General features: G+C 38.5%; 1 protein-coding gene across 4 annotated transcripts in view; it reads left to right on the top strand.

Annotated features, from left to right (window-relative positions):
* The window catches only part of LOC5579027 (ATP-dependent Clp protease ATP-binding subunit clpX-like, mitochondrial), a 146510-nt gene extending 128817 nt beyond the window's left edge, over positions 1-17693 (top strand). For all 4 annotated transcript variants that reach the window (XM_001664158.2, XM_021853258.1, XM_021853260.1 and 1 more), the window contains exons 5-7: positions 16096-16245; positions 16309-16530; positions 16593-17693. In XM_001664158.2, coding sequence (XP_001664208.1) covers positions 16096-16245; positions 16309-16530; positions 16593-16808 — 588 coding nt within the window. In that variant the 3' untranslated portion in view covers positions 16809-17693. The remainder of the gene's footprint in view (positions 1-16095; positions 16246-16308; positions 16531-16592) is intronic.
* Positions 17694-24970: the final 7277 nt, after the last annotated feature.

The following is a 24970-nucleotide window of genomic DNA, read 5'->3' as shown; positions in this document are numbered from 1 at the left end:
GCGATAATTTTTTTTTGTTTTTTCAATATTTTTGCATCATTTTTTCACAAGTTAAAAAAACTTTCCTGCTTTTGGAACCTGTGTCGATTTTAATCTTAATTGATCTTGCAAACATATTGAGAATTAAAAAAGTTATAGCGATTAGACTATTTTTCTATGGTAAAAAGTTGAAGCTGCTTGTAGAGGTGTTTATGATACGGTTGTTTTTATTACTTCAACTATTGAAAAATATCTAGTCTAGATTATTATAATACGTCTAAATCAATCTTCAATTATTATAGCCAAGATTTTAACCCAATAATCACCTCATTCAGTTTTTCTCGAGTTCATCGATAACAAAAAAGGCTTGGATAAGGAGCAATCGATAACAAAAAAGGCTTGTGAGCGGGTGAGGGTTAAGTTTTAATATATTTTTACTGGTATTTTTCCTCTTCTGTTTTAAATTCTCAATTCTGCCGGAAATTCCACAGGAACGTTTAGGAATTTATGTGCAATTTTTCTGCTGAATAATCATCCTTTATCGTCGTAAACTTACTCCAGAACTCTTCCTGAAATCCCCATAAAAAAATCTCTAGAAATGTGTTCCACAACTCAGACATGTAAACAGTTTTAATGGAAGAATTTTGTCAGAATTTATTTCTTCAGAGTTGATGCATTTTGAATTTCCAGAAGATTTTCTCCTGCTCTGCGACCTAGCTTTTTTGCGCACCGTACAAGATTTAACAAATTTTTTATTGGCACACTCTGTCCCTGAATAATGTTCAATATCCACTGTAATTCGGTAAAGTTATTTGTATTCGTTTAAAGCAACTAACTGTTCAGACATATTTCGAATTATTGAAGGTAATTTCATTTTTAATTTTATATAATGTGTAGTCTTGCTAATATTGTTGATTATGAAGACTATGTTTTGTGTCTGAACTTCAATTGTTCAAACTAATGTTTGTGGTTATTAAGCAATTTTAGTCACACAATTAAGTAATTTTGATAATTTTAGTCACTATTATTCAGCTGTCTGACCACTACTTACCCTGGTATTCACAACGAATTCTTCAAATCATTTTCAACAAATTCCATGACAAAATCTTCGATGAATAAATGAACAGCCAGATCTTTAATGTACTCTTGGACAGTTTTTTGTTAAGTTTTTTGACGAGATTCTTGACCAAATCTTTTAAAGATTACTTGGAAAATGCAATCTTAGATTCATTCCGCCAGCATCATAGGATAACACTAAAATGTGTTTCTGTTAAAAAGTATGTCCTTGAATCCAACATGAATTGGTCGGCGTTAAGTCAGAGGGGACCAAGTACAAAACTTGGGAAAACTGGATTATTCTCTCATTAGATGCGAAATCACCTTACCTCCGTTTCACTTTGATCAGATTTGATGAGTGCTGTAAACTGCGAGAGATATGTACCAAATTTATTTTGGATGATCAATAAAAATCGATAAAAGTGTGCAGTCAGAGAGGACCAAGTGCTCCTTACCATAACAGCGAAAATGATCAGCGCGCTGAGGAACGCGAGGAAATAAAAAAACAATTCAAGAGATTTGTCAGATTTTTCGACATCGAATGATACTTCTACTTATCCATCAATAGAAATTTATGAACATTGCTTAATTCGATGCATTTGATATTGATTTTTAACTAAGTACCATATTTGGATGGATGGTCAGAAATTGCAACAATTTCTGTGTAGACAGAGCGGACCAAGTGTTGAAAAGCACTAAACTGCTTGATTATTGCATTTTTTTAATCAATTTCAGAGTCCGATAGAAGTTTATGGTAGTTCTATGGTGTATGTATCGAATGTGCTAGAACCCGCTTATTAGACCAGTATATTTTGGTCAGTATTCAAGATTTTCACTTGGTCCACTCTGACTGAACAGATATTTGAATATTTCTAGTCTTCAATGCAATAATCTTGCAATACCTTAATTTTTAAGCTATCGTAATGCCACTGATTTCGGTATTGACGATATGGATTATTGAAGAATTTACGATACTGTTGTCGAAGTGTCTTGATAATCTGCTTATCTTAGAGATATGCACCCAGTTTGACCATTGAAGCAATAAATGATTATTATTTTCCTAGAAATTGTTCAGTCAGAGTGGACCAAGTACACATAGTCCATCAAAAAATCGTTCTATCAGAGGTTTGGATTATGATTTTTCATGATTATCACTTCACATTATATTGTTTGAAAGTAATACAAAGATGTGTAGAAATATTGAACCAAAATTTAAACGAGTTTAAAAATTACAGAGCTTTAGACTTTAAACCCATTTTTCTCTAAATATGAAAAATGTCACTTGGTCCACTCTGACTTAAGGGGGCAGGATCCGTCATTGATTTCGGAATTTTCAAAAGCAGTTTTTTCGTTCAAAATCAAGAAAATTTGCAGGAAAATGTGTTCATTGTATTCTATTATCCAACCGAAACACGGTGAACAGATTGTCATCGAATAATTTTTAGTTTTGAACAGAAAAACTGCTTTTGAAATTTCGATGATGACGATGATTACGATGACGGAGCGTTGAATGTTAACGCTGACCAATTCTACCAGATCAAGAATTTCTCCCGGAACTAGCCCTGGTTCATGTCGAACGCATTTCCGAAGACATTCTTAAAAGTTAAATAGCTTGGCTATTGAACTTTGCTCTTTTGTGGAAGTTAAATACACTGAGCAGAAATTTGTTTATATGATTCCAAAATCTTTCTTAACTTCCTATGAATGCTAGGAGAGGGACGGTCTTTCAGATCCTTCCACACATATTTCAAATCTCTTTGTCCAAAACTCTTTTGAAATTCAAATCGTTTTAAGCTTATAGTGTTCTGTACATTTAATTAAAAATAATTCATAAATTAGTTAGATCAAGTCCTCCAAATTTGTTCACATTTTATGCAAGTCGCAGGACAACTATCCGCAGAATTGTCATCCTTTTTTTTAATTTATTGGACGTCCGGGGAAAATCCGGGAATTGGAAAACTGATTTTGAATGAACACCCCGTAGTATTCTCTAGTAATACTTATAAGGATTCCTCATGAGATTCTTTTGAAATTCCTCAATGGATGCTAACAGTAGTTCCTTTAGGATTTCCTCTTGTTAATTCTATTAGGAGAGAATAAAACCAAAAATTCTGAAAAGCATATTTGAGTATTGTGCCTTTTATGTCTGCCTGAATTGAATTAGGGCGGAATAAAAAGGTACAATACTCATATCTACCTTTTTAATTCTCTTAATTGAGATTCTGCTCAGATGGTTTAAATACGTAAAAATTGTACTAGGGTGTGTTCAGAAGTTCTTCCATAATTTTGCATGAGAAGTCCTCAAGGATAAATTTCTCCATAAGTTCCTTTTTGGATTCATACAGTAACTTCTTCAGGTAATCCTCCAGGAATTTTCAAGGGATTCCGCTAGTTATTCCTTTGAGATTTTATCAGAATTTCTCCGAAAATCCTGCATTTTTTCTGAAACTTGTCCTGCGATTGCTGTCTCTGGAATTCTACGTAGGATTCCGCAAGGAATTTCTGCAGAGATTTTTCGAGGAATTTCTTCTGAGATTTTTGCTTGAGTTTCTCAAGAAATACTTTTAAATACTATTCTAGTAATTCATCCGTGTAATCTTCAGGAAACCTTCAAAGGATCACCCTAGACTTTTTCCTTCAGAAACTTCTCCGGCGATTTCTCTACAATTTTAACTAGGTTTTTCTTTTTTAATTATATTGCTGCAGGAATATCTTCCAGTTTTTTTTCATAGTTTTCTTTATTAATTTCAATTTGTTTTTGAAGGATTCCTCCACAAATTTTTCATAGATCTTCCTGGAATCTTATTAGATATGTTTTAGGAAACTTCCTGTAATTCCTTTATTAACAACTATAAAAGCTCCTCCTTAAATGGATTGATTCTTCCTGGTATTTCTGCAGGGTTTTTTTTTGTAGGATTACTCCATTTTTTCGATGACATATCTCTGGATTGGCTTTGAAAATTAGTTTATTGTTTTCCATTTATTTTTAAATCAAAGCGATAGACAATAAACAAAAATCTTCTGATACAATTCGTGTTGAAAAAATATCGGAGAAAAATATCAGAAGGAATCCTGTAGAAGAATCATAAAAAAATATTTCGATGAATCCCTTTAGAAAATTTCTATAAAGTTCCTTGAAGAATGGCCGGAGAAACCATACCAGAATAAACCCGTGGAAGAATTCCTGGGGAAGTAAGTTACGGGATTTCTGGATGATTTGGAGGGTGACAGTAATCATGAAGGTTTCCTGAAAGAATTCCTCAGGGAATTACCGCAGAAATTAATGCAGCCATACTTGAAGGATTTCTTCTAGAAATGTTAATAAGAACTGAAAGATGAAGAAAATACTGAGGGAATCCCCGGGAGAATTTCTAGCGGTATTAATGTGGGCTCTCGTGATGGGATCCCTGCAGATATCAGCAAATTTCTACTCCATCAGTAGTGCAGTGATGGCGATGGACTATGGATATCACTGATGGGTTAAGTTTAGCCCTAAATGAAGCAAATAAAATGGCAATTTATCAGTACGATATTCTCAATAGTGCTGCAGATAGATTGAAACTGTGTGTTGGTCACTAAAAACATTAATAGCGTGGATTATTACCACGTGATCACTTATTCTGCAGGATTGTCCGACATTTCCCCGAATGCAATTTCCCCGAATGACGTTTTCCCGAATTAACCACTTCCCCGAAAACATTTTTCCCGAATGTACCATTTCCCCGAAAAAAATCTTAATGTTAGCTACATACTCAAAGTTATTCATAATCCTGCTGCCAAAAGGTGTTTAATGTGCTAGCTGGTGTTCAAAATGATGTGCCGCGTGCATTATACTCAAAGTCACTTAAAAATTGCTCTTGTGATAGCCTGACATGAAAAAACGAGATCATGATAGGCAGTTTCATTGTAAGCGGTATGATTAGCCTACACACTCAATCACGATTTGCTTGTTCGGTATTTTTTTATACTGGGTACGAATTGTAAATCATAAAAAATACCGAACTTTCTTCTTTTTGATTGAAAACTTCTGAGGTTCAGTAATATTTTTTACTTTTACTGAACTACGGTAGCTGTCAGACCCAATTTTTTAAACATTACCGAACAGGCCGAAAAGTCAGTAAAAACAATTACCGACTATTCAGTAGTTGATGTTTTTTTACTGACTTGTCGTTAAAATCAAATCAAAACAAACTGATGCGCATGCGGGAAAGTGTCAAATGAGAATCTCCTGCTGTTAAATCGCCCGGCGCCGGGAGACACGGCTATGACAACCAAACTTTTCCTGCACCTATTTTGCGCTTTCTCGTGGTAAGTAGTCGAAATTCAGTGAGAAACTGAACCATTTTAAGCAACCAAAAAGGCTCAGGACGATTTAACTGCTTACGTTGGTAAATTCGGTTGGTTTCCATACAAGAGGTAAATTCATCTGCATCATTGAATTTGCCTCTTGTATGCAAACCAACCAAATAATGATTTTGTCACACATTTTTCGATTACTTCCACTGAGATATGAGCATACCGTAAATGTTTATTCGCACGAAAAATGCATGTCGATGTTCATGTTCATGTCGATTGGGTTTTAATTTGTATTGATTTCTAAAAAACAGTATCGGGAGAAGCAAAGCATGAAGCATGGGAAACTGAAAAGCCAGTAAAAACGCTCAACAATTTTACTGTTTGAGTCAGTAATTTCCATCAATCAAAACATATTTTGGTTTACTGGGTTTTTTCGGTAATCGTAAAAATTACCGAAAAAACCGTAGTTCCAAAACACAGTAAAATTTTACTGGGGTCGGTAATCTGAATTCGCTGTGAATGGCTGTTTGACTTATTGACATTTGGGCGAATGGGCATTTGGCTGAGTTATGCCTTCTTATGGGCTATTATTTTATTTAAACTGTTTCAATAATTATTGGCAATTAGCTGATAATATTTCAAATTGAATTTTTCCTTCTTTTAATGGTAGGCTGTTCTTTCAAATTATTTCGGAATATTTCGTAAAGATTCATTATTTGGTTTCATGTTCTTTTGCCATGTACCTATTCATTTAGTCAAACGTTTATTCTTGCACTAGTGGTCCCGGCAAACTTCGTCTTGCCATCAAGTAGGCTGTTGAAAAACGCTATTGATCGTTCCATACAAAATGACAGTTTCGTTCGCGCTCGTTTTTTCAACTCTCCCGGTAAATGTCCTGGGATTTTTATAGACACAAACACGTCGGAACCCTTGACGAACAAAACTGAGAAAGAATCATTCAAATCCGTTGACCCGTTCGTAAGCCATTTCGTGACATACAAACATCATTCCATTTTTATTTATATAGATTTATATAGATAATGCTTAGCGTGCCATAAAGGACTGTCACTACAATAAACCAAGCTTTAGTACGGTAGGCTAATTAAAGAATCTATTATATCTTGCCCTACATAACTAGACATCGATTTTTCCTTCTAGAAACTTTTAAAAAGACGCAACACCATGCTTTTATTTCCATTTTCTGACAATACATCAGTTTAAAGATAAATGTCTTCATTAGAAACAAATTTGTCGAAAATGACCTAAAACTAATAGCCGAAAACATCAAATGAAGTGAGCATGTTAGTAATGAATACCCAAAATACTAATAATCTCTACCTAAATATAAAAAAACCTGCCTATTCAATGAAAAATCTTTATCAAGGGTTAATCGGAAGCATTGAAAATGTTGTTTCAAAACATTAGAATCCGTGATATTTGCATTTAAATAAAAATTGAAGAAGTAGGATATCCCTCCCCTTGGTTATGCGACCTTGCCGCGATGGGAGGGCATAATCCATTAGCCCATATGATGGAAACCAAAGGCGTAACCTGTAGTGGTGGTATCACATTTTGGCACTTTTTGCTTAAAGCCGCGTCATAATTCATATGGCATAGACGCAATAATATCTCGGATGTGATCCAACGGACATTCTGCGTCATTGATAGAATTGATGCCCATTTCAAATAATTAATCTATTCGAAGTGGACATTAATACTATTGGTGAAGTTCAGTTTGCCTTTTGCTAACCAGAATGATCCGTAGCCACTCTTACTATTAGCTAGCTAGATACATCGTTACATATACGACGTAGGGAATACATAGGAACTCTTATGAAAATGACTAGTAGATTCACTGAGTAGAAATAAGTGGCGACAATCTTATTTTAATATGGTTTTTACATTGCCATAATAAGAAATACCTCTTTTGTAACAGCGGTATAAATAATCTAATTCCAGCTTCATTTTCGCAAAATTTACAAGTAGAAAGTAGGCGTTGTGAAGCATTGCATTTGCCACCGAAAAGTGAATCTTGTAGGAGACTGTAATAGAAGCCTAAGGTAACTTTACTCTTCAATATTCACTATAAAAATGACTATGGAAACTAAGACGCTGAGATCGATCATTAGGGTACACTTGCTAGTTTCGAAAAATTGTTGAACAGACAAGGAAAGCGACTTTTTTCTTTAAGGATATATGAACGTAATGACCAATAAATACTTTTAACAACAAAAATGAAATTAACTAGAACTACTACTAAACAGCCTAATTTTGTTAAGACTTGACGACACTTGACATTTAAGACTCTAATCTTACGTAAAAGACAATAGTAATCAGAATAGCACTTGTATGACAAATTATTCAAAACCATTTCGACTAGACAGTATTAGTAATGCACTACTATTTCAAACAAATTCTAATGGAGCTGCTGATTTTCATAATGCTTCCTTTTCTCAGAAGCAAGGGAATATGGGTACTTAGCTTAGCTTAGCTTAGCTTAGACTGACTACACATATCAATGGTTGCTATTCCGTGATTGACCGAAGTCAGTGAAAATGCACAAAGAATCAACTAGAAGTTCGGCTGGGATTGGCCATAATCTTCTTCAGTGTGCATAATTCAGTGCCTCTATTTATACAGGGTCAATAACGGCGCCGGCCACGTCCTTGCAGTCAGGTGGGATTGGGGGAAGGAATGTTAGTGTGTAACCTTTGCTTTTTGGAGACCGTGTTTGCCTCTGCATCTCCACAAAGGTTACTGGGAGGGATGTTTGTTAATGGGGAGGATCGTTGGGTCATAGGATTCACTTTGATAAGCGATTAGACCATGATAAACAATGATTTGTGAGATATATACATGCTTATACGTAAATATAATATTTTCATTTGATATGAACAATTTCTATGTAGAGGAAAATTATGCCGACACTTGAGGTGACGAACCATTCAAAGTTTGTTGAACAAATACCTAAATGTAACATTCCTACAGCTGACAGGACGAAAGCATGTGTTATTATATTTTACTCATTTGAAAAGAAACAAAAAACTCGATTGGTTGGGACATCATAGAACACTCTTATTCTTATGCCGACACTTACAGTGGCGAACCATCCAAAGTTTGTTGAATAAAGTGAACCTTTCGCAAGTCTACACTTGTAGTGTTGAACCATTCAAAGTTTTTTTAATTACAAAAATAAAGGTATATAAGAGGTGTTCCGAAAAAAAAAAATGTTAAACATAAATAAATCATGAATCAGAGTTTGTGTCGACACTCACAGTGACGAACCATCCATAGTTTGTTGAAAAATCATATTTGCATCCCACCATTGTAACGATTGAATGTGCAGTCATACATATTTTATAGATTAGAAATAGTAGCATGAAACGAGCTCACCAATTGATCCGTTATCCTTGACTGAGCAGCCACAATCCACTTTCGGCTTCACTCGTTTGCTCGGCTATAAAAAAGCACTCAGGAAAAAAAAATAAGCGCGCGACCCAAAAAGAATAATAAAAAAAAAAACTGTTCGGGCTTTCTTGACGCACTGCCCAGGAGCAAGCGTCAAGGTCGAAGGATCAAACAGAACTAACCGATCGCGGCACTTTTTCAGTTACTCCAACCGAACTCACCGATCACGCCACTTTTTCACTTACTAGACCAACGCGCGACATGTTTGATCCTGCCCTCGTCGTTCGCCCCGGCAAAAGCAAGTGTCAAGGTCGAAAGATCAAACAGAACTAACCGATCGCGGCACTTTTTCACTTTCTTCAACCGAACTCACCGATCACGCCACTTTTTCACTTACGAGACCGACGCGCGACATGTTTGATCCTGCCCTCGTCGCTTGCCCCGGGAAAAGCAAGTGTCAAGGTCGAAGGATCAAACAGAACTCCAGAAGCAAGGGAATATGGGTACTTTTCAAAAACTACCACGTCACAATACTAATAAAAAACAGTGTTCATGTGGGCGCCATTGCCTAGTCCGTCTGAGTATTGGTCCTGGTAGAGGGGAAACTTGGCAAAAGCCAGACCGAGGGTTCAGCCTTGACAAGTTAAGCTGTCAGGCAGCTCCAACTGAATACCACACAAAAAAAAAAAAAAATAAAAATAAAAATTGAAGAAGTAGGATATAATTACCAGAACAAAATTTGCTTAAAGTTTCAGTAGCTCTGTCATTTTTTATTGGTATAATTATCTATGAAAATTGCCTTCAGATTGAAGAAGGGAAAATTCCTGTTGAAATAAGAAGAAGCTGTGAGCAGAACAATATTAACACAGCAAAGTTTCAATGAACTGCCTAAGATTGAAAAAAGAAAAACCTAGTTTAAAAATTATCACCTTTTCATGGTGCGTCACGGGGTAAAGATCTACCAGTGAACCTGGATAGTGACAAAGTAATACGACATGCACCAAACAAAGGACACGAGAAATACTACAATAGATCAAATATTGGTCGCAGTGGTTTATGTTCCTAACAGAAAAAAAAGTAAATGATTATTAGAGCAGTAAAATAAAAAAGGGATATTTACAAAATTTAAAGCAAGCAACTTTTATGGTACCAGTTTATTGTTAAAATAAAACATTTGCCTATACTTTATGGGACACAAGCTACTAATGCGGAGACAATGATCGAATAATATCCTCGAAACGATGCACTAATCTGTCAGATGCGTCCCAAACAAACTTATTGACTCATTTTTTTCTTTTAAAATTCTTAAGTAGTGAAGATCAAGATGTGCCTTTTAGCTCACGCCTTTGAATCCTGCACAAAGTTTTCAATCAGTAAAATTTTATTTGATAATTTTGTCGATGCCCGTTCAGCCAGATGTCATTAAGATAAATTATGTCCGGACAAACGACATAAGGCATCAGATTTGCTCACCTCTTGGATAATCTTTCAAAACCCACCTTCTACATTTTCTACATTTTTATTGCTATTCTTAGCATAATAAAATTTTGGTTCTATCCCGTTAGGAGCGAATACCGTTAGGCCGAATGTCGTTAGGCCGAAGGTCATTAGGCCGAAGGTCATTAGGCCGAATGCCGTTATGACGAAAGGGTCGCTAGACCAAAAGGTTAATTAGGCCAAAAATGACCGATAGTTCTAATGAACTGTAAGGTCGAATGTATAACTAACAGGGATTGGTCAGGCTAATTTGCGTTACCTAGAAGCCGCCGAATGAATTGTAAGGTCGAATGGATTGTTGGTTTTCGATCAGGATTATTTGCAGTATCTAGAAGCCCACAATATCCGCTGTGAAATATAACTAGAAAGAACAGCCTTTGATTAAAAGAAGGAAAAAATACTGATGAATGTGTTAGCCTTATGAAATAAAAGTAAATGATCAAATGTTACCCTAACGACCCTTTCGGCCTAATGGTCTTAGGCCTAAAGACCTAACTTTAATTTGGCCTAACGACATTTGACCAAACGATCTGCATCCTAAATTTTAATACTGAACTTAATGTTTAACATATTTTTAAAAGCAGGGCTTCCAAAACTGTCATCGTTTTCCAATCCAAATATCTCGTCTGTCGTTTCTCGATTCAAATCATTTATAAGAGAATCATTAGTTTGAAGCGATTAACTGACTAACTGAAGTTAGTCTATTACTCTGATAGATGAAAAAAAAATGGAAAATGTGTTTGCAGAAAGCATTCGGGGAAATGGTTTTCGGGAGAAAATCCTTCGGGGAAATGTCGGACAATCATTCTGCAGCGATTATGATTTATAGTGCGATGTCGCATCAGTGTTGTTGGTTGTCAGATCAAAGTGATATTGCAACTCATATTGATAGTTTTAGTACATCAGCCATCAGGTGATATGACTGGTATTGTTCAACTCTGTTTGGAAGTATGTCCAGATTTATATCATGATTTTGCAAGCACCCTTCGAATAATTCTTTCTAGAATTTGTCCCAACAATCTTGACGAAATTGTTCCAGGCAGTGATTTCTACAAGAATTACTTCATGAACACAAAGGGCTTCCAAAGGAATTCCTCTGAAATTTCTGCATGAATTCAGAAGCCCAAGTAGTCGTAGCGGCAAAAGTGATCTTAAGAACACTAAGCTCAGAAGCAGGCTCTGTCTCAGTTTGGTAAGCAGATGTCCGTGAATTTCTATACAAATACTTCTCGGGGTTCTTCCTAAATTTCTTCGTAAGATCCTTCACGAATTTCCACATACATTCTTTCAAGGATTTATCAATCAATTGTGTTAGGGCTCATTCATTTATTTCATAACGCCAAAAATGGCTATTTTTAACACCCACCCACCCCCTTGTAACGCATTTAGCATGAAAATTTAACAAATTTTGTATGAGCCGTAACATCATGAAGACACCCACCCACCTCCTAAAGCGTTATGAAATTTGTGAATAAGCCCTTAGTGGGTTGGACCAGACATTTCTACATACTTTATTGATCGCTCAAAATTATTCCATGAAGAATGCTTTAGGTTTGTCGGGTTTGGGAATGAAACCCGAGAATCGGAAAGTTAACAAGAGATAATTAAGTGGCATCGATGCCAGCTGATATTTTCGTATATCGATTGCTAGTGATAGAGCATTCAAAGAACTTTCTAATTACAAGAAGTTTTTTTACAGCTTCTAACCATTTTTCACTCGTCCTAAAACGGACTATCGTGGAATACTCTACTGAAATGTCCTAAAGAATACCATTCATTTTGTGAAAACCCGCGTCAAGGCAACTATTGGCTCTTATAACGAAATGTCATGGAAACCTTGTTTGGTATATTCGATTCAACTGTTACTTGTCCCGTCTATCGTTCTAAACTCAACTGAATGACCCAAAATTGTATTCGATTCAATTCCGAGTCCTTCGTTCGACTTTTCTCAGCCTTTTTACGACCGCACTGTGAGCTAATTCAATTCTTCATATGCTGCCGACTTATTTTTGTTTAGGCTCCTTTACTAGTAAAAGTTGTTAACCTTCATTGTACGACTTCGGATTCTAACCCGTTTTGCAATTATATTATCCAATTTTATATTCGGTTTGCGCACATAGATGGTAGAACATCCAACCAAGCTAAGCAACTAGCCAACCAAGCTAAACTATAATTGGTTTTCGTTTCTAGATCTTAGAACCGAAAACAGGTCCTCAATGTCCTTTAGTGAAGGACAAAGCTAGAAGATCTTTTGAAGCTAAAGCGAATGATTGCGGATCGAGGTGGGGATCATTCAAAAATGACGTCCAATAATTGGGGGGTGGGGTTCGATCTACGAAAGTGTGACAGTGCGTGTATTAGGCATTGGAAAAAGTGTGACAGAGGGGGGAGGGGGATCTAGAAATCCTAAAAAACTATGGACGTCATATTTGAATTATCCCCAAGTTCGTTGCGGAGTACAATTACTATCGGGATTCTAATCAAGTGGCGGTGCAGCTGGAAACTTTGGATTGTATTTACAAGAAGTTCCAGCATGTGCAAAGCGAAGTGGAGATACTGGATATCGAGAAGTTTGAGAGCACATCGAAGTTCGGGCTGTCTTCGAGAATAGGTACTGTGTTCTGAAGGTCTTTTTACTCTCGAACCTAGCGAACAGTGGTCCCGCAATGAATTCGACGATGATCAACAATTTCGCTCACCACACAGCAGCTAGCTTCCGCCATCGAATGCCGAAGTTTGACCTTCCGAAGTTCAGTGGCGACGAATCAAGGTAAATATCGTTCAGAGACAATTTTCTATCGATAATCCACAGTAACGACGACATTTCAACAGTCATCAGACACCTATTGCAATTATTGGTGGGAGAGGCAAGAAAACTGTCTTCGTTGATGAAACGGTATGCCAACAAGCGATTCCTGAAGAAAGAACTGTCGACTAGCAACAAGGTGGCCGGCTAGTTTATGAAAAAGCCTTCCGTTAAATCCGTAGCGAACGCCACCACAGCTGAATCAAAGACGATCGTTCAACAATACACCATTTGCAAGCAAGATCACCAGTTAATCCAGTATCCAACTTTTACCAAGCTGTCCATACCCCAACGACGACAGTTGCTAGTCCATCGAAGCTTGTGTTGGAACTGCTTCCTTCGCTGTCCATTAAGCACGAGTTTGCAAATCGAAGTTCAGTTGCCGAACTTGTCGAGCCAGACACCACACTATGATGCACGATCAAACTGTACCTCAGAAACAGCCAAGCACTCCTGCCGCAACGTCCGAACCTCCGGATCAACGAATCCACCGGAAGTCCATTCGAAATACAGCAAGGTCCAACTGGAAACGTTTTCGCTTCACATCGTCGACCACCGTGACCGGGAAATACCTGTTAGAGCACTCATAGATTCCGCATCGATGTCTAATTTCATCACGAAGAAGTTAGCGAACGATCTTGGGATCCGTAGTGCTACCGTAGAGATCACCGTCTCCGGTCTAGGAGAATCAGTTAAGAAAGTGGAAAGTCAGATCAACGCTACAATCAAGTTAAAAACGAAACCATTTTCCGCCCACACCACTCAAATTTCTAGTTATGAAAAAGCCTACCGCACATTTTCCGACCATAACCATTGACACTTCGGCATGGAACATGCCAACGTTCCATTGGTCGACCCGCATTTCACATTCCGGGCATGATCGACATCGTTATCGGTGGAGAATGCTAACATGAACGAGGGTGGCCCATTTCGCATAAAGACGTTTGGCATAACGAGAATTATATGCCTTCTTTGAAATGCTACATGTGCTTGTATTAAACTGCTTTATGCGAAACGTCCGTATGCGAAATGGGTCACCCCCATCATGAGCTCCACAAAGGCAATCGCCTATCAATTGGCGACGGTTTTCCACTTCTTGTCGACACGGACTTCGGGTGGACCGTTTCTGGGAAAAAAAACATCCACCATTCCCGCCGTAGTACCGTCAGTGTGTTACCTATTGACCGTCGACCAAGCTCTCTTGAATCATCTCTTCGACGACTCTGGCCCTACGTATTCTGCAGAAGAGAAGAAGTGCGAAGAAATCTAAGCCAACACCACCACTCGAACTCACGATGGTACGTGGTTCGGCTTTCCCCGGTCCGATGATCCGCAAGTCATCTCCCGTGGTTCACGACAAAGTGCCACCAGCCGATTCTACAGCCTTGAGGGACGCATTGAAAGAGATGCCACCTCAATGTGCTCGAACCACGAATACATCAAAGAGTGCCTCTGCCTTGGACACATGCAAACGCTCAATTCCGTCGACGGTAATTCTCCACACTGTTATCTGCCTCACCATCCGGTGTTCAAGGAGAGTTGAACCACTACTAAGATACGCATGGTTTTCGTTGGCTCCTGTAAGACCTCCTCCGACATATCGCACTACCTAACAGAACCTCGACTCCATCGTCATCCGCTTTCGTTTTTCACGTTGTCATCGTCGCAAACGTGGTGAAAATGTACCGGCAAATCCAGCGTTCTTCTGGTGATCAGCGATTTCTCCGAGTGCTGTTTCGCCGACGATCGTCGGATCCTCTCGATACCTACGAACTACTCACAGTTACGTTTGAGATAACCTCAGCCCCTTTCCTGGCAACACGTACGCTACAGAAACTACTGAAGGACGATGGACATAACTACCCAGTAGCCGAAGAAGCTGTGGACATCTTAACAGGAACAGACGACCTGGAGTATGTGCTTTGGAGAAACGTCATCAACTATCCGCAAAGCTTGCATCCGGCCGGTTTTCCGCTGGAAAAGTGCAGTTCCAATGTATGTATATTCTACCAGAAGACTTGGCGATCAAACCCGTGCATGATCTGCAAGATGACCAGTCGCTATCAACACTTGGTCTAGTGTGGGATACAAGGATCGACATGTTACGGTCCAACGACGACCTTCCACTGCCGGCAGCCGTTCTCACGAAGAGGAAGGTTATCTCCGACATCGCCAAGATCTTCTATCCTCTCGGCCTTGTTGGCCCCGTAATAGCTACGGTAAAGCTGTTTATGCAACGCTTGTGGAAGCCGGATCAGCTGTTCACACGTTATTCGACCTATACCAAACTTCGCCGTTTTGTAGCGTACTGTCTGAAGTACATCAACGCTTTACGAACAGCAGCACGAACAACAATCGAGTCGAGTAGCGGTCAAAGCTGCGTACAAGTACGCATGATGCAGTAGCTGGTGATCATGCACGCATGCGTGCATCATCACCAGCTACTTATCTTGCAACGTGTACGAAGTTACTTTATCAAGGAAAACAATCATGTCAAGGATTAGCATCGTAAAGAAAGACAAAACCACCGACGGACGATAAAGTCGCACTTGTAGACGGTATGTTCTGCACCTTTGTTCATTTATTGAACATATTTGACAGCTGCTCAGCTTTTGGAGGTTTTGACAATTAACAAAGCATTTTATAGTCCTGCCAGATATTGGTCATTCGATAATATATATGCTGTAGTGGGCGTTACGTAGACTCTAATACATATCTGTGCTGCGAATAGTCAAATCTTACTTTCTCCCAGTCAATCAGGTGTTTTACGAAGTGTTGCTTTCACCTTTCAATCATTTTACTAACGTAAAGTGCTTTCATCGTTATAACTTATTTGAAGAGTTAATCAAGAAATCTAGTCATAGCTTCAGTTGTCTTGGGCCACTGCTAGCATGAATGGTGCAGCACAAGGGTTGGTTTTCAAATTTTCGTTTCTAGAAAGAAGAAAACCTACATCTCATATGGAGTATTATTTTACATGTGAAGTCAAAAAATCTACCTTCTACTCTAGGTACATAAAACATGATATGTAATCACAACTATCCTTTTCACAGTATTTGGGCTTCGGAATGCCAGCCAGCTCCTCCGAGGGTCGCCGTGCAGCTCAAGCTTCGGCCGCGCCGATGGACAACGACCAGGTCGAACGTGATGCCAATCTACGAAAAGTGCAAGCCAAGGATTTGGTGGAATTCGGAATGATTCCTGTAAGCTCTAACTAGACTAGATCCGCAATTAAGTAGGTTACTCTACGAATCATTATCCTACAGGAATTTGTCGGTCGTTTCCCGGTGCTCGTTCCGTTCCACAGCTTAGACGTGGACATGTTGGTGCGTATCCTGACAGAACCCCGCAACGCCCTGGTGCCACAGTACAAAGCCCTGCTGGGTATGGATCAAGTCGAGCTTACCTTTGCCGAAGGTGCCCTGAAGCAGATTGCCCAGCTGGCGATGGAGAGACAAACCGGAGCTCGTGGGTTGAGAGCGATCATGGTACAGTTCTTGTATAATTTTCTTGTTTCTGAAAATAACGTGACACATTCCCCATTCTGTAGGAGACACTCCTGCTCGAACCGATGTTCGAAGTGCCCGGATCGGATGTGCAAACCGTTCACATCACGGAGGACTGCGTTCGGAATCAAACCGAACCGGTCTACATCCGTCGGAACCAGTCGAACTCGGCCAGCAGTGGACCGGATTCGCCGAACAGCAACAGCACGTCCCAGGCCTCCGAGGAGGAAGAGAACACCAAACTGCGCGTCAAGCAGTAAGGGGGGAGGGACCACCGCCTGTGATAAGAACACGCACGCACATCCCGGCAACATACAGGTAGGAAGCTTATATTTCTATAGAAACAAAATATTTCTTTTCCCCGTGTTGTGGGTCGTTGTGGCGATTGCGAGCTGTGCGATCGTGGGATGAGCAAAAAAAAAGTTTGAAAAATAGTGCAAAAAACATGTAAATAGATTGCGACTTGACCCTAAAGTTGCGCAGTTTTGGAAAGACAGCGCAGAAACAAAAAAACGTATAAGTAATTTGCGACATAAAATGTGAAATTTTAGTTATGTATGAACGGTTGCAAAAGAAAAGCTAAATCATCAACGGAAATCCGTTAATTAGTGGTGTTAGGTTCCTTTTTGAGAGCGAAAGAGAAAAGAAGAGAGTGTGAGACGTTAATTTTATCCTTTCCCCTTTTCATTGGTGTTCATGACGAACACAACATTGTGATGTTCTATTGGTTATCCAAACGCTCCTTCGTATTTGACCCAATTCCTCCAGCTTGTTCAAATCCCGATTTTATCGTACTTTATCCCGTTTCAATTCATTGTCATTTCCGTCTCATGTTACTGTAGTTTCCGGGAGTGATTCGAACTGACAGGGATGCTAACCGTCATGTGAAATCATTTTTTGTAGCCACCCTTCCATTTTCTCCTCCCGCTTAACTAGCTCATAGGGTGTTAAAAAAGTTCAGCGTGTGAATGGACTTCTAGAGGGAGCCAGAGTGTAAATAATCTAATTTTGCTGCTTAAATGTTAGTCTGTATGGAGTAAAATTGCATTAACGACAAAGAGAATGAAGTAAACTATAAATAGGCTAGTGGTAGGTAAATCAATTCTCTCGTGAAAAGTGAATATATATTCGAATTGTTTCGAAAACGTGCAATCGTTTGTCTTTGTAGAAAGTATGAGAAAATCCTAGGTAGAAGTTATATGCCAATTGAATGGTGATAAAAATGCAAGAAGCTGACGAACACAAATCCTAAACTGTTTAAAAACGACTTGAAAAAGCATTGAGAACAGAAAATACCAAAAGGGATCACAAATTAGAAGGCTGAACGGTAGAATATTAGATAGATGCGTGAAACCTTGGAAATTTTTTTGAAGAATTTCATGAAAATTCCTGGGGTTTGTAGGAGAATTCTTGCAGAGTAAAACAGTGATCCTCAGACCTGTTTTTTAATCATTTCTATTTCTTATAGTGAAAAGTTTTCTTAACAATTTAGTTGATGTTCTTGATAACGTTAAGAGTTGAACAGTTTTCCGAAGGAAACAATTGTGAAACTTATTAGATTTAAAAGATACAGAAACCACGTGCTGCCCGTGGCCCGCGCTTTGATAACCACAGTTGTAAAACCTAGAGGCACAGACATTATTTCAGTTATTTCTACACAGATCCTTTCAGGAACAAATTAAAAGATACTTTGAGAGATTTTTTCAGAAATTTCTCTGGAGATTCGTTTTTAGTCGTTCAACATTAATACCTCTAGTAATTCCCCAGTATTCCCGGATTTCCTTCAGAGATTCTTCTGGTATTTCTCATCTATTTCTATAGTAAGGTTCCTTAAATAATCTTTAAGGATTTTTCCAGTAAATCTGAATTTCCTACGCCGATTTCCAGTAATTCCTCAAGACATGGAAAAAGTACATTTAAGATCGCAACAAAAATTCTTCCATTATTCCTACACATACTTTCAGGCTTTCTTCCAAAAAACCTTGCGGAGGAGTGTTGGAATGCAGGTACATCACACAACCTTCAAACCGCCATCTGCCATTCGAGCACTCTTGTCCACTAAGCTCCTCCTGGCACCGAGCTCCAATTACCGAACTCCTCCTAGTGGAGCTTCTCCTGGCTAGCTACACCATCTCCTCTTGGTCAACCGCGCCGTTCTCCAAGCTCCTCCTGACTCGAGTTCCTCTAGCTCTTCCAAGCTCGTCGTCCGATCAGTCAGTAGCCTGCGGTGTGGAGCGGAGAAGCCTTGTTGTGTTTTGTAGTTTATTTCAACAATATCGTGTGGCAGGTACGAAGATACTCTATGACTGGAAAGTCGAGAAAACTTAACCAAAAGATCCTCGAGCAGTGGGAATCGAACCCACGACCCTCAGCTTGGTTTTGCCAAATAGCTACGCGTTCACCGCTACGGTCATTTGGGCCCCACCGCACAAAAAAAACTTCCAGAGATTTTTTTCAGGAATACATTTAGGGACTCCCATAGTGATTTCTTCAGATTTTTTTTTTAGAGATTCCTCCCTCAGTTGTTCAACATCAGTACTTCTAGTATTTCCCCAGTATTCCAGAGATTATTCATAGATTTTTTCACCTTTTTCGCATTTTATCTGGTTGTTACTTTAAGAGGACTTCCACAGATTTCTACAGGATACCGATACGATCAGGGATTGAATCCTGAGAAAATTGAGAGAATCTCTCACGTATCCCTCTCTGTAACTATCATAACATGCTGCACATTATGAGAGACTGTTTTTCGTATACTGCTACAACTTTGATCAGATTGGGGGGATAGTAGTGCATGATAAAACCCCTCTAAACATGCTCCAAGCCTAACAGTCGAATTTTATCTTTCTAAAATAATGAACTTTGAAAGACCCATTCGGGGCAATATGGGCAGTTTTTTAAAACTTCATTTATTTCTTTTTCTTTGAGTTTAGAACACTGACTTGTAGCTTATCTATTGCTACATTTCCTTGTTAGCTTTGGGATTCATGTTATTTCAGATGAAATTTCAAGAATTTATGCAGTGTTCAAAGGATGCTCATTCCACCCCATTGGCCAAACCGCCCCTTCTACCCCTAAGGGCGTTCGGCTTTGTAATTTTATATTCTCGATAGAAAAAGCTTAGGCGGCATCCACAAATTACGTAACGCTCTAGGGGGAGGGTGGGGGTAGGCTCAAGCGTTACGGCTCATCCAAAAATAAAAAAAAATCATACAAAAAGCGTTACGAAGAGGGGGGAGGGGGTCAAAAATTTCCAATTTTAGCGTTACTTAATAAATGGACGCTGCCTTAGATCCGTGATCAAACCCATATAACTGAATATCATATTCGTAGCTTCCATAGGCGGGTGCACGACGTTAGGCATAAGGACGTTAGGCATAAGTACGATAGGCATAAATACGATAGGCATAATTGACGTTTGGCATAATGGATGTTTGGCATAATGGACATTAGGCATAATGGACGATAGGCATAATTCTCAAAATAAAAAATGAGATTATTTGTGTGAAAAGTGAGCTGACTTTTTTGGTAACTGTGGAGGGCTTCAAAGATCAAAATTGTGTCCTTTGAAATACGATTGCCTTGCAGTCGTCCCATAGTTGTGAATCCTTTGAGGTCAATTTCTAGGACAAAAGTTGATAAAATGATTAGCATGGAAATGCTGTTAATTGCCTTCATTAGCTTTGTAGTAACTTCTCTGACCATAGAGTAAAGCCATGCTGGAGGTATTTTAGTTCGGTTTCAAGTCAATCCAGGATCCTTTGCCATGCAGTGCAAACGTGTTCATGTGTCGTGCACAAATAAGAATGCAAAATTGCTACCTTGGCAAAGCAAACATTTGGTTAATAACTGTGGAAGTGCTCCTAGAACACTAAGCTAAGAGCTTGGGTTGGGGAGTAATACCAAGAATATGAATGATGCTGTAACTGCTGCTCATCTTTTGAGTTAGGTCGTACACATTTTATTGACAAATTTTTCATCAGAAATTATCCCTTTTTTAAATTGGAGGCTGTTCTTTATAGTTAAACTGTCGACAAAATTATTGGAGTTAGTGCTGCTAATGTTCAAATCAGAATTTTTTTCTTCTTTTATAATTAAACTGTTCTTTCGAGACGTACTTATTCAAAAATTAATATCGCTATTGCTCTTAATACATCCATCATACATTTTCCCTTCTTTGGATCATAGGCTGTTCTTTATACTTATACGGCCAATTTAATGACTGTAAGAAAGGGACCTTCTTCCAACAATATGCTGTTTTGTGGGTTCTTGCTGTTCTAATAGTTTTTGGAATTGTTGGTGTAAATATTCCCATTAAAAATGCTTAATGCTGAATGCTATGTTATGTTAAATGTGAGATTGACTGTTAAATTGACTTGAAATCAAATTTTACTTTTCAAACGCGACGAATTTCAAATATTTTCAAGGTGTTTTTGGCAATACTTTCAAATGTGGCTGATCAAAATTGTTTGAAAACCATCGAAAATTGTTGGCAGACGAGGCAAAAGAACTGTTTTCACCACATAAAATTGACGAGCAGACTCGGAGTGGGAATGTTACGCTCTTATTGGCGTCACACTACTAGAATATTATTGTTGAAGATTATATCGCCTATCGTAACATGAATTTTTTGCTTGACTCTGGATTGCTGTCTACAAGTTAATTATTTGCATTATAAGTACTAATAATTATATGGAAGATTTCCCTTCTTTAGAATTAACGCAATTATGTAAGAGAAATGTAAGAAATGGCTTAAACTCACCAAACTAAACATCTCTAGAAATAAATAACACTTGCACATTGCAAATAAAAATGAATACTTAATGAATGACCATGATAATAATCTTCTTCCATATCTTGCGATAATCGATTCATTGTCAAATTTTATAACACCGGAAATTGCAATTTATAACCAACCAATTAACCCACCCCCTCGTAACGCTTTTTATGTAAATTTTCCACACTTTTTAAGAGCTGTTACATCTTAAAGACATCCACCCACCCCATCAACGTAATGGCATTTTTAAATGGACCCGAATAATTTTCGATATGAGAAAAGTTTTTGAATTACATACACGCAAGTTATTTTATGCCAAACGTCCATTATGCGTAACGTATTTTATGCCTAACGTCTATTATGCCTAACGTCTATTATGCCTAATGTCTTTATGCCTAACGTCCATTATGCCTAACATACTTATGCCTAACGTCCTTATGCCTAACGTCTTTATGCCTAATGGGGTATACTCTCCATAGGCATAAAGTGGTGTTTCCCAACCGGAGGTCCGCAGTCATAAGGGGTCTCAGGGGTCATAAGTCGAAAGAAATTAATTTTGATGAAAATTCAGTTCTAAATAATAGCTATCGGTTTTCCAAAATCATCGAATTTTGATGATTGACATGTTTAAGCTAACTGAAATTAAGGCCGCACGGGACGTCATCATAATCACCCTATCCATTTGAAGAAGCAAATCCCAAGAACCAACGATATATGAAGTTATCGATGCGAAAAATGTATCACTATGATTCTATATATGTAGTGCAATACATTTTCAGCTTCATCAGTTCACTAAAACTCGAGATTTGCTTTCACAAAGATTCGATGATAATTGTTAGAGTAAGACAAAAGATAGGGAAAATAGGTGGTTGTTGCTTTAAGAGGACTTCCACATATTTCTACAGGATACCGATACGATCATGGATTGAATCCTGAGAAAATTGAGAGAATCTCTCACGTATCGCTCTCTGTAACTATCATAACATGCTGCACATTATGAGAGACTGTTTATCGTATACTGCTATAACTTTGATCAGATTGTGGGGATAGTAGTGCATGATAAAACCATTCTAAAAAGCTCCAAGCATGGGGGACACTATTGCTATTGGAAATTCGTGGATTGTTTATCGTGCCAGTAAAGAAAAATACCTATCCCCAACGGTAAACAAGCGAGAAAAATTGATTTTATCATCGCTCTCTCTTTGGGGCTCTCGCTCGCTGCTTCCATTTATCAGACTTGTTACACCTTGCGATACAATGACGATCGTGGACCGCAACAGATGGGATATTTTTCTTTGCTTGCTTTGATCGTGCTTCATACTCAAATGAGAGCGAATTCTGTAATGCCTGGATACGATACGATATTACCAGTAAGGGATGGTACACAAATGATGTCACGGTAAATTTAAACTTTTATGACCCCCTCTCCCCCCTTTGTCACGTTTTTTGCATGAGTCCTCCGAAAGTTTTGTAAGGCTTGTCACGCTTGGCTTGACCCCCTCCCCCCATTGGAGCGTGACGTATTTTGTGCATGACCCCTAATTCCTAATTGTTTGCTGAGTAAAATTGGAGCTAATGTCAACACTGAAAAAGCAGTTCTCTCGGAAATAATCTACAAATTGAAAAACACACAGTTGTTTTTAGGTCCAATTTGCTACAAATGGGTCCAGTACTGACAAATGAGCTGTCATGTAGCTCCAGTTTAACACTCTACAAAAAAAATACTTGGGCCTTAATCTGAGCATTTAGATTATGATTTATGCTTAAAATGATTGTAGGTTATGAAGATGGTCGGGTTTGACATTTTTCAAACCCGACCCGTGTCCGACTTATTCTATTTCTTCAAACCCGGACCCTACCCGAGACAATAATTGTAAAGCAAACCCGAATCCGACTCGAACACGAAAAATTTTTGCTGTTCAAACCCGAACCCGACCCGAAACCCGAAAAATTTTCTAAGAAAAACCCGAATAAAACCCGAGTGTAAAATGATGGTAAATTCATCGTTTCTGGTGCATACGAAAGCTTTCAGATTTTTACTCTGTTTACAATTCTCATCAAACCCGACTAAACCCAATTTTTTCAAGCCCGAACCCGACCCGTATCCGATAATTTTGTAGCCTTCAAACCCGACCCGAACCTGAACCCGTAATATTTTAAATTTTCAAACCCGAACCGTCGGTTTCGGTGTCGGGTCGGGTTTCGGGTTTGAAAACCAAATCTCTTGTGTACGGCCTAAATTGAATTGACACCTTCCTACGGTGTTCGAGTCAATATGACCAGAAACGCACTTTCAAAGCGCCACAACTTTTGTTTGTTACTTAATATTGTTATGAAATTTGGTGACTTTAAATCTTTTGTGGAAAATAAGAGTTTCACGGTTGAACAATTTTTGTAGGACAATTCTGAAAGGCTGGATAAAAAAAGTTACGTTTAAGGTGTTTGGGTCATATTGACCCGGATTCGACATACGAATTTCGCAGCCGGTTTTTCACCGAATATAAATGTGTTTGTACTCAAAATTTTCGTCAAGGCTTAAATTTTGTGAATCTGGCTAATATCTTGTTTGGTTGCCAAAGGGACCAAGGTTTGGCCATTTTTGCAAGAGCATTTGTGAGAGCAAAATGCATTTGTTGTGAATTGTGAAACATAGTATTTTGTCTAAAATGCATTGAAAATGGTATCTTATCAACTGATTAGTTGTTCAGGACACTACTGGTTACTTAGTGGGCCATTTCCGGAGGCCATTAAACGGTTCCCATGGCATCCGGAGTAGTGGCAACTTTATGTTTTAAGTGGAAACAAGCATTACAATTTGCAGAATTGTTTAACAAATTGATCCAAGACGTTGCAATCTGAGTTTGAAAACATTGCCCATATAGGTTTCCTTGGGTGTCCTGGGAAAGTGGCCAATTCATTCATTTGATAGAACCATATCATGTGACCTATCAAAATTTTCAGAACTTCATACCGAATTCATTAGAGACGCCTTCAATTATCTAAGGCAACGTTGGTCACCTATTGGTTCCGTAACAGGTTCCGGAATTCCCGGATGAGTGTTCAATTCATGTATTTGATGCAATCATATCATGCGACACATCAAACTTTTCAGAATTTCATACATAATTCATGAGATATTCACTTGATTATCTAAGTCAATATTGGTCAACAAAATGGCTCCATAACAGGTTCTGGGATTCCCGGAGAAGTGGCCAATTCAAGCATTTGATTGAACTGAGCTGTATGACACATCGGAATGTCATATAGAATTCATCAAAGATATTTTCAGTTATGTAAAGAAACATTGGCGAACCCGAAACCTAACCCGAACCCGGACCCGACGGGTTCGGGTCGGGTTTGGGTTTATAGGCTCTAAAATTATCGGGTACTGGTCGGGTTCGGGCTTGAAAAAGTCGGCGTTAGTCGGGTTTGGTGAGAATTATGAAAAGTGTAACACCTGAAAGCTTTTCTATGCATCAGAAACGATGAATTTAGTTCTTTTAAAACTCGGGGTTTTATTGCAAAAAAAAAACGGGTTCGGGTTGGGTTCGGGTTTGAACAGCGACATTTTTTCGGGTTCGGGTCGGGTCCAGATTTGCTTTTCAATTTCGATCTCGGGACCAGAAAAAAAGTGAAAAAAGTGAA

Source organism: Aedes aegypti, chromosome 3 (assembly GCF_002204515.2).
Source record: "Aedes aegypti strain LVP_AGWG chromosome 3, AaegL5.0 Primary Assembly, whole genome shotgun sequence".
Taxonomy (NCBI): Eukaryota; Metazoa; Arthropoda; class Insecta; order Diptera; family Culicidae; genus Aedes; species Aedes aegypti.
Note: the sequence above shows the minus strand (reverse complement) of the source record. Positions and strands in the feature narration are given on the sequence as shown.